This window comes from Amblyraja radiata, chromosome 17, assembly GCF_010909765.2.
Source record: "Amblyraja radiata isolate CabotCenter1 chromosome 17, sAmbRad1.1.pri, whole genome shotgun sequence".
Lineage (NCBI taxonomy): Eukaryota > Metazoa > Chordata > Chondrichthyes > Rajiformes > Rajidae > Amblyraja > Amblyraja radiata.
Window position 1 is genome coordinate 6675212 of NC_045972.1, and position 10389 is coordinate 6685600.

Here is a 10389-nt window from a genome sequence, read left to right on the forward strand (position 1 = left end):
CTCACCAGATTCAAAGACCTCGGCATTGAAGGCTCTGCACTCAGCAGGCTCCGTTCCTACCTTTCCAACAGATCCCGCTTCATCTCTCTCCACAACCACACCTCTGCTACAGCCGCAGTCACTCAAGGCGTTCCCCAAGGCTCCGTACTCGGCCCCCTCCTCTTCATCATCTACATCCTCCCCCTTGGTCAGATACTCCGCCACTTCAATCTGGACTTCCACTGTTACGCGGATGACACCCAGATTTACCTTGGCACCAAATCCCCCCACAACGCCCCCCTCTCCCATATCAACTCCTGTTTGTCAGCTATAAAAACCTGGATGCAACATAATTTCCTCAAACTAAACAGCGATAAGACAGAATTCCTCCTCATAGGCTCCAAAGCCACACTCAGCAAAATCAATAACCCCACTCTCACCATCGACGGCACCACTGTCTCCCCTTCTCCCCAGGCCCGCAACCTTGGCGTGATCTTTGATTCCACCCTCTCCCTCGAGCCTCACATCCGCCATGTCATTAAAACCTCCTTCTTTCATCTCCGCAACATCGCCAAACTCAGACCCTCTCTCACACCGCCCGCTGCTGAAAGACTCATCCATGCCTTCATCTCCTCCCGACTGGACTATTGCAACTCACTTCTCCTTGGCATCAGCTCCACCTACATCAACCGACTCCAACTGGTCCAGAACGCAGCCGCCCGACTCATCACCCATACCAAATCCTGGCATCACATCACTCCAGTCCTCAAACAACTTCACTGGCTTCCCATCTCCCACCGGATCACCTACAAAATCCTGATCCTCACGTACAAAGCCCTCCACCATCTGGCCCCCCCATATCTCATTGACCTCCTCTCCCCCTACCAACCCTCACGGTCCCTCAGATCCACATCAGCCGGTCTCCTCTCCATCCACAAGTCCAACCTCCGCAGTTTTGGGGACAGAGCCTTCTCCAGGGCAGCTCCCAGGCTTGGGAACTCCCTCCCCGAACTGATCCGCAATTCCGTGTCCCTCACCATCTTCCAGTCCCGCCTCAAGACCCATCTCTTCACCTCTGCCTATCCTTAGCCCCACGTCCCCGTCCCTTTTCATCTGTGCATTAATTGCCTCATACTGTGTTTTGTATTGAATTCTGTCTTTACTTTGTGTACTAGTCATGTCTCTACTATTTATTTCATTCCCCTTACATGTTTTTCCTCTACATGCTCAATTTTTGTAAGGTGTCCTTGAGACTCTTGAAAGGTGCCCATAAATAAAATTTATTATTATTATTATTATTAATGTGCGGGGATCGTTGGTCAGTACAGAATTGGTGGGCCAAAGGGCCTGTTTCCATGCTGCATCCCTAAATTAAACTAAACTGGAAAATGAATGCACAATGAATAAGCAAATCAAATACCTGTGCTCCCACAAGCCCAGCTTTCAGCTTATTGATGTTAGTGTGGGTTTCATTCACTTTATTCAGATCCACTTTGCTCAGTTGGTTGTGGTAACGCAGTAGAAGTTGGTAAGGGAAGTCATTGTGTCTAATTTTGGAAAGAAAAGCCTTCAAATGTCAAACAACAGGATGGGTTCCGATACGTTAACCAGCATATATTCTGTTAAAATTCTTCATAAATTGGGAAATGTACTAGCTATGTAATTACCAATTTACTTTGAAAAACCACTTCAGTACGTTGAGAATGAATGACGATTCTTGTGTTTTCAAAAACTTTTTTCCATTGACCTTTGCATTCCAATAAAATGGGAAATGGTGACATGGGGGAAAATGCTTATCAATGTTATGGAGGAACTATTACTTCTGTGCTTGCTCTCACATAACCCAATAACAAAACACAATCAAAAGACCAAAAGCACTGGAACAAATGAGTCATTTTTTAATGGAACAAATTATAAATTCTTTATCTATCTGACGAAGAAACATTATAATCTTATAAACTACAAGAGACTAGTTCAAGTTCAAATCAAGTTCAAATATTGTGGTTCCAATCTCAGCTGGTGATAAACTTCTCCAGCATCTGCACCACTAATATGCTAGCATTGAAATGATCCCAGAGAATGATCTAGGGAATGAGTGGGTTAACATATGATGAGCGTTTGACGGCACAGGGTCTGTACCCGCTAGAGTTTAGAAGGATGAGGGGCACCACATTGAAACTTACCGAATAGTGAAAGGTCTGGATAGAGTGGACGTGGAGAGGCTGTTTCCACTAAGTGGGAGAGTCTTGGACCGGAGGCCATAGCCTCAGAATTAAAGGACGTTCTTTTAGAAAGGAGAAGGGAAGGAATTTGTTTAGTCAGAGGGTGGTGAATCTGTGGACTTCTTTGCCACAGAAGGCTGTGGAGGCCGTCAATTGATATTTTTAAGGCAGAGATAGATAGATTCTTGATTAGTACGGGTGTCAAGGGTTATGGGGGGAAGGCAAGAGAATGGGGTTAAGAGGGTTAAGATAGATCTGCCATGATTGAATGGGAGAGTAGACATGATGGGCCGAATGGCCTAATTCTGTTCCTATCACATGAATTTATGAACATTTCAGGACACTCTCAGATTACATTAACTCCATTGAAACTGCAGCAAAGTGAGTCTCCTGGAAATTAAAAAACCTGAAGGACATTTGCTGCGGATAAGCCCAGATCCCTGCTTGTACAGAATATGTTGCTATGACCATTCACCTCGCTGACATTTCATGGGTATTTTGAAGGCCTGCAAGTTGAGACAAAGGCAAGAAATGACGTCATATTTATAGCACTGAAAAATAAATGGTGCCAGGATCTGGTAATGGGGGATGAAAAATATGAAGTTGGTATATCCCTTTTTGCGTGGTTTTTTATAATAGAGCAATTGTTTCTCTTTCTTTCTCTCTTTTCTAGGGTCTTTCTTAACTTTCTTCTCTAACTCTATCTCTAATGGGCTTATTTTTTCAACACTCTCTCGCACTATCACAACTCTCTCTCACTTTCTTTACTTCCTTTATTTCTATCTTTCTTAAAGCTCAAAAAATGAAGGGGTACAACAAATGTAATAAGATATATCTGGCTTGTACTACTGTAACTTATTGTACTTCTAATAAATTTTAAAAAAATAAAAAATAAAAATAAATATTTATAGCACTGGGAAGCTGATGTCAAGGCACACAAACTCTGCTGGATGATGATTACTGCATCTTGATATCAAGCACCTGCATGAAGTGGCCAACCCATAACCCTAGGATACTGAAACCAACCCCAGCCCAGAGGCTACAAACCCCACATTCTCTAATGAGTCTAGCCAACAATCTCAAGAGTGGATGGACTTATATAGATAGAGCCTTATAGATTCATAGAGCATAGAAACAGACCATTCAGCCCAACGTGTCCATGCTAATCAAGATGCCCCATCTACACTAGTCCCACCTGGCCGCATATCCCTCTAAACCTTCCCTATCTATGTACCTGTTGGGATGGCTTGCAAATGTTGTTATAGTACCTGCCTCAACCACCTTCTTTGGCATCTCATTCCATTTACCCACCACCCTCTGTATGAAAAGGTTTCCTCCGGTTTATGATTTCCTTATTCTGGATAAAAGACCTATTTATCCCACCCCCCCCCCCCCCCCTTGATTTTACAGAGCTATATAAGATCACCTTACCGTCTCCTGTTCTGCAAGAAATAAAGTCCTAGCTTGCCCAACAAAGTCCTCGTCCTAGCCCTTAAAGCTCAGGCCCTCAAGTCCTGGCAACATCCTTGTAAATCTTTTACGCACTCTTTCCATCTTAACAAAACCCCTCCTATAGCAGTGACCAAAACATAGAAACATAGAAAAAAGGTGCAGGAGCAGGCCATTCGGCCCTTCGAGCCAGCACCGCCATTCAATATGACCATGGCTGATCATCTAAAATCAGTACCTTGTTCCTGCTTTTTCCCCATATCCCTTGATTCCCTTAGCCCTAAGGGCTAAATCTCTCTTGAAAAAAACCCAGTGAATTGGCTTCCACTGCCTTCTGTGGCAGAGAATTCTACAGATTCACAACTCTCTGGGCCTACTCCTTATTCTTAAACTGTGACCCCTGGTTCTGCACTCCCCCAAATGCGGGAACATTTTTCCTGCATCTAGCCTGCCGAATCCCTTCAGAATTATTTTAAACTGCATAAGTGCTCCAGTCATCTTGGACAGCAAATCCCCCACATGGCCAAGATCTCTTCTGACATCAGGCACTTGTCTCATCCAGGGTAAAATCCTAGTGCAAGTACAAACTTCATGTGTAGGAAGGAACTGCAGATGCTGGTTTACACTGAAGATTGACACAATTGCTGGAGTAACTCAACGAGACAGGCAGCATCTCTGGATAAAAAGAATGGGTGATATTTCGGGTAGAGACCCTTCTTTAGACTGAGAGTCAAGGGAGTGGGAGAGATTGAGCTATGGAAAGATAAAGTGTGAAAACGAGACATCAAAGCGGAAGTATATCAAGGAAAATGTGGGGGAAGGTGATGAGACATTCAAGGTAAAATTTAATCAGGAAGACAGTCAATCTAGTCGGAGAATTAGGATGGGAGAGGGATGGAGAGAGAGGGAAAGCAAGGGTTATTTGAAATTAGAGGTCAATATTCATCACACTGGGTTGTAACATGCTCAAGAGAAATATGCAGTGCTGTTCTTCCAATCTGCGTTGGGCCTCACTCTGACAATGGAGGAGGCCCAGGACAGAAAGGCCAAAATGGGAATGGAAGGATGCGTTAAAGTGTTTGGCAAATGGGACATCATGTAGGTGTAGGTGGACTGAGCGGGGATGTTCAGCTAAACGATCGCCGAGCCTGCACTTGGTCTCGTATATTGGAGTCCACATCTGGAACAGCGGATACAGTACTTGAGGTTGGAGGAGGTGCAAGTGAATCTCTGCCACCTGAAAAGACCAGTCTGTCATTGCTATTTAGGACATTCTGTCATGTAATCAGTGCCACTGGAAATTATTTTTTATCAACTTTCAATACATTTTATAACAAGATTAAAAACTATGTTTAGTTTCGTTTAGTTTAGAGACACAGCCCGGAAACAGGCCCTTCGGCTCACCGAGTCCGTGCCGACCAACGATCCCTGTACATTAACACTACCCTACACAGACAACGGACAATTATTTTTACACTTTAACCAAGCCAATTAACCTATAAATCTCTTCGTCTTTGGAGCGTGGGAGGAAACCTAAGATCCCAGAGAAAACCCACGTAGTCACGGGGAGAACGTACAAACTCCGTACAGACAGCACCCGTAGTCAGGATGGAACCCTGGTCTCTGGCGTTGCAAGCGCTGTGAGGCACCAACTCAATCACCGCGCCACCATGCCGCCCTAACATGTGTGGAGATGTAAGGATGTATATCAAGAAAAAGAGACAAACATTGCCAAGAATGTTCTTGAAAGCTACCTACACTGGGCGGCACAGTGACGCAGCGGTAGATTTGCTGCCTTACAGCACCAGATGGGGTCAAGGAAAGAGCGTTCACGTCGCGGCCCTGTTTCAACCAATCTTTCCACCACCACGCACAAGACGCACAAGAAGCGCAAGACAGATACCATTGTGCAGATGCCGAGAAGTGTGTTCAGCTCTTGCTGAACAACTTCTAATCTTGTGTGTGGACTCGATAAGAAGAAGAAGCACCAGATACCCGGGTTCGATCCTGACTATCGTTGCTGTCTATACGGAGTTTGTACTTTCTCCCGGTGACATGCATGGGTTTTCTCCGGGATCTCCAGTTTCCTCCCACACTCCAAAGACGTACAAGTTTGTAGGTTAATTGGCTTGGTATAATTGTAAATCATCCTTAGTGAGTGTAGGGTAGTGTTTGCATGCGATGATCGCTGGTCGGCGCTGACTCGGTGGGCTGAAGGGCCTGTTTCCCCTCTGTATCTCTAAATTAAAAAACTAAAGGACACTAAATAAACTGCAATGAAGTTTCAAGTGTGATTTAATGGAAACCCAGCTTGATGACATTTGAGATAGTGACATGATGATTAGTAACTTCACCTAGAAATCTGTTTCACTCACCCATCTACAAGAGGAGTTTCTTTCATTAATGCCTCTGCTCGAAGTCTGAACTGATCCGCAGAGCATTGACAAACACACAACAGGAAGAGAGCAATCCACATCTTCTTTATCACTGATTTCTGTGAATTAGATATAAATTGATGTGAATTTCCTCTTTTCTCACACTTCATATCAGAGATATAACATAAAACACATAATAAACAAGAGCAGGACTCAAGAACCTGTAGATGCTGAAATCATCTGAAGAAGAGTCCCAACCCAAAGTGTTGTCTGGCCATCCCCAACACAGGTGATTACATAAGACATAGGCGCAGAATGAGGCCACTCGACCCAGAGAGTCTGCTCTGCCATTCAATCATGGCTGATCTATCTTTCCCTCTCAACCCATTCTCCTGCCTTCTCCCCATAACATTTGACACCCTTACTAATCAAGAACCTATCAATCTCCACTTTAAAACTACCCAAAGACTCGGCCTCCTCAGCCATCTCTAGCAATAAATTACACAGATTTACAGCTGTCTGGCTACATAGATTCCTCTTCATCTCCTTTTTAAATGTATGTCCTTTTATATCGTGGCTGTGCCCTCTGGTCCATGACTCTCCAACAAGTGGAAACATCCTTTCCACATCCCATCTATCTAGGCCTGTCATTATTCAGTAACTTTCAATGAGATCCCACCTCACCCTTCTAAACTCCAGCGAGTACAGGCCCAAAACTGCTTACATTGCTCCAAAATGTGGTCTAAAATTCCTCAGCATTACATCCATGCTTATATATTTTAGCTAACATTTCATTTGGTTTCTTTACTACTGATTCAACCTGTAAATTATCCTTTTGGGAATCCTACACCAGCACTCCCAAGTCTGAAACCTCTCTATTTAGAAAATAGTCCAGGCCTTTATCCCCACAACTAAAGTACATGACTGCATAATTTACGATGCTGTATTCCATCTGCCCACTCTCCCAGTCTGTCCAGGTCCTTCTGCTGACTGCTTCCACCACTACCTGCCTCTCCACCTATTTGTTTCAAGGTTCAAGGTCAGTTTATTGTCACATGTACCAATTAAGTACAGTAATACGTGAATTACCATACAGCCATACGGGGAAAGAAAAGCAACAAGACACACAACTACATAAAAGTTAACATAAACATCCACCACAGCTGATTCCCCACATGCCTCATTGTGATGGAAGGCAATAAAGTCTAATCTTCTTCCTCTTTATTCTCCCGTGGTCGGGGCAGTCGAACCACCCTTAGTGGGGGCGATCGAACCTCCCGCAGCTAGCGGTCGAAGCTCCCGCGTCAGGGCGGTCAAAGCTCCTGCGGCGTGGAGCTCCCGAAGTCGGTCTCTAACCAGAGACCGCGAGCTCCACGATGTTAAAGACCGCAGGCTTCCACGGTTGGATCTCCCGAAGTCGGTGTCCAGCAGAGGCCACCAACTCTTTGATGTTAGTCGCAGTGAGGACGGAGATACGATACGCATCTCTGTCGAGGTAAGAGATTAGAAAATGTTTTGTCTGCTCTGCCTTTCCATATCCACACACTAGCATGTGATACCAAGTTAGCCCACAAATCCTGGCTGTTCACTGGCTCCTTTGGGTCATCCTGCAGCCATTCAATGACACCTTTGTTCCTGGATGAAATAAGGGCAGCACGGTGGCGCAGTGGTAGAGCTACTACCTTACAGCGCCAGAGACCCAGGTTCGATCCTGACTATGGGTGCTGTCTGTACGGAGTTTGTCCATTCTCCCCATGACCTGCGTGGTTTTTCTCCGAGTTCTTCGGTTTCCTACCGCACTCCAAAGACGTACAGGTTTGTAGGTTAATTGGTTTGGATTTAAATGTACAAATAAATGTAAAATTGTCCCTAGTGTGTGTAAGGTAGTGTTGATGTAATAGGGAAGAGTATTGGTGCGGACTCAGTGGGCTGAAGGGCGCTGTATCTCTAAACTAAAAATGGTGCAACCTCAGTATTACCTGCCCGCTCCCATCTTCTTCCACTAATACTCTTCCCAATTTCCCTCTCCCTCTTCTCTCCAGCTTCAAGAACAAAATGCGTTGGAGAGATTCCAGCACTAGCTTCCCCATCTCCTTCTTCCATCGGTGGATATCCATTCCCTCACTGTCCATACATTGGTCAGCTTTGAGTCGACAACATTTTTGTGGCTCTCAGCCTCACGGATACACAGCAGTGACTGCAGCACTCTCACCAACCCCATAACCAGGCACTTGTACCTGGTACTTGCAGGCACTTGCTGCATATTTGGTTATTCAAACTATGGGATCTGGACACAGGATGCGCAACCCATAACGCTGCTTTACAGACTAAAGCTTTAAAGGGGACCCGAGCTGCAAGCTTTTCATATGGAGGGTGGTGCGTGCATGGAACAACGCTGCCACAGGAAGTGGTAAAGGTGAGTATAATTTCCATATTTAAAAGACAAGTACGTGGTTAGCAAAAATTTGGAAGGATATGGGCCAGGGGGGGCAGGTAAATGGCAATAGTTTGGTTAGACTTGGTCAGCATGGACGAGATGGGACAGTCTCCCATCTGGTGGGAGAGTCTAGGGCCAGAGGTCGTAGCCTTAGAATTAGATAGATAGATAGATAGATAGATAGATAGATATAATTTATTGCCACACAACCAGGATCGGTGGAAACTTGGGTTGTCAGCAGCAGTACAATAATAAAGAACACACAATAAAACTGTAACACAAACATCCACCACAGCATTCATCACTGTGGTGGAAGGCACAAAAATTTGGCCAGTCCTCCTTCATTTCCCCCCCGTGTACAGGGCCAGAGTCCAGAGTCAGTCCAGGATCGGCTCTTCCTCACCGGAGACCGCGGCTTTAAGTTGATATAGGCCGCAGGCCGGCGGTCGAGATTTAAAGTCCCCGCCGCAGCCAGAAGCACCGTAGACTGCAGGGCCGGCGGTCGAAGCTCCCCTCCAGGGGTGATGGTAAGTCCATGCCAGCCCCGCGGTAGAAGTTGGCCGCGGGCCGGCAGTGATGGCTTCTTCTTCCCCCGGGTCCCCCACGAGGGATCCCGGGCTGTAGACGCCGCACCAGCTGGAGCTCTGCAGACCGCGGCTTCAGGCTGCGACTTCAGGCTGCCGGCTGCCCCGGGCCAGCGAAACGGAGCGCTTCCCTCCAGCGAGGGCTCACCCGCTCCACATCGAGAGTCCACGCTGCGCCCGCCGCTGAAACCCCGGGCGCGTCTCCGGGAAAGGCCACGCCGATCCTTGATGTTAGGCCACGGGGGAGGCGACCTGGAAAAAGTCGCCTCTCCATGGAGGAGGCGACCGAAGCGGTTTCCCCCTTACCCCCCCCCCACACCACCTCCCACACAAAACACACGAAGGAACATTAAATACATACTTTAAAACATACTAAAAAAAATTTAAAAAGTTGAAAAAACGGACGCGCTGCTGACATGGCTGCACACAGAGGAGCGCCCCCTACAGTAGTAAAGGAAGCTCTTTTAGAAACGAGGTGAGGAGGAATTTCTTTTGTCAGAGGGTAGTTAATTCTGTGGAACTCATTGCCACAGGGCGCTGTAGAGGCCAATTCAGTGGATATTTTTAAGGCAGAGATAGACAATTTCTTGATGAGAATGGGTGTCAAGGGTTGTGGGGAGAAGGCAGGAAAATGGGATTAAGAGGCAGATATCAGCCATGATTCAAGAGTGTTGAATGGAAGGAGTAGACCTGATGGGCCAAATGGCCTAATTCTAATCCTATAATTTGTGAACTTGTGAGATGGTTCTCTGCTGCATAGCTCTATGGCTCTGCGATTCCTAACCTGGATGGAATAAAGGCCAAGTAGCAGCCTCTCACCAGCTGGTTCCGTCCCCCTGTGTTGATGCCACTGTTCCCATGAGATGGCCTTGGATCTGCTGTTGAATCACTCCCCCAGACCAACCTCACCAAGGTCCCTTACTCACCACAGCCTCTACTCCAAGCACCAAGTTCTGATGGAAATTCTGCAAGATCTGCTGTATCCAAACGACAATGTGCTTTTTGAGCGTTAAATACCTAGCGAGCTGGTTGAGTCTCTTTTGCATTAACCTTTAGCCTCCGGCGTTCATTATAAATGCATTATAATTTGGCCCAGGAACTAGAAAAACAGCTATTCATTAACGACATAGAGAAAGGCGACATGCAAAAATATTAAACAAGCCATACTCACGGTTCAATTCTTTCCCCTGAGATTTAGCAATTGCACTGTTGCAACATCAAAAGATTGAAGAGACTGTTAACAAGCTGCTCACACTGCCAGAGCACTAAATACAATGGTCCCAGAATTGAGCTAGCTTAAGGCTTGAGCCCATGCAAAACTCATAGGTCTTATTTGCATCTGG

At 46.0% G+C, this 10389-nt stretch overlaps 1 protein-coding gene across 1 annotated transcript in view; it reads right to left on the bottom strand.

The window, feature by feature from the left end:
* dpep1 (dipeptidase 1) overlaps positions 1-10157 on the bottom strand; it is a 45928-nt gene extending 35771 nt beyond the window's left edge. Inside the window, exons 1-3 of the mRNA XM_033035664.1 lie at positions 9973-10157; positions 6026-6144; positions 1400-1526 (exon numbers count right to left, since the gene is read on the bottom strand). Of these exons, the coding sequence (XP_032891555.1) occupies positions 1400-1526; positions 6026-6144; positions 9973-10092 (366 nt within the window). The 5' untranslated portion in view covers positions 10093-10157. The remainder of the gene's footprint in view (positions 1-1399; positions 1527-6025; positions 6145-9972) is intronic.
* Between the last annotated feature and the right edge of the window lie 232 nt (positions 10158-10389).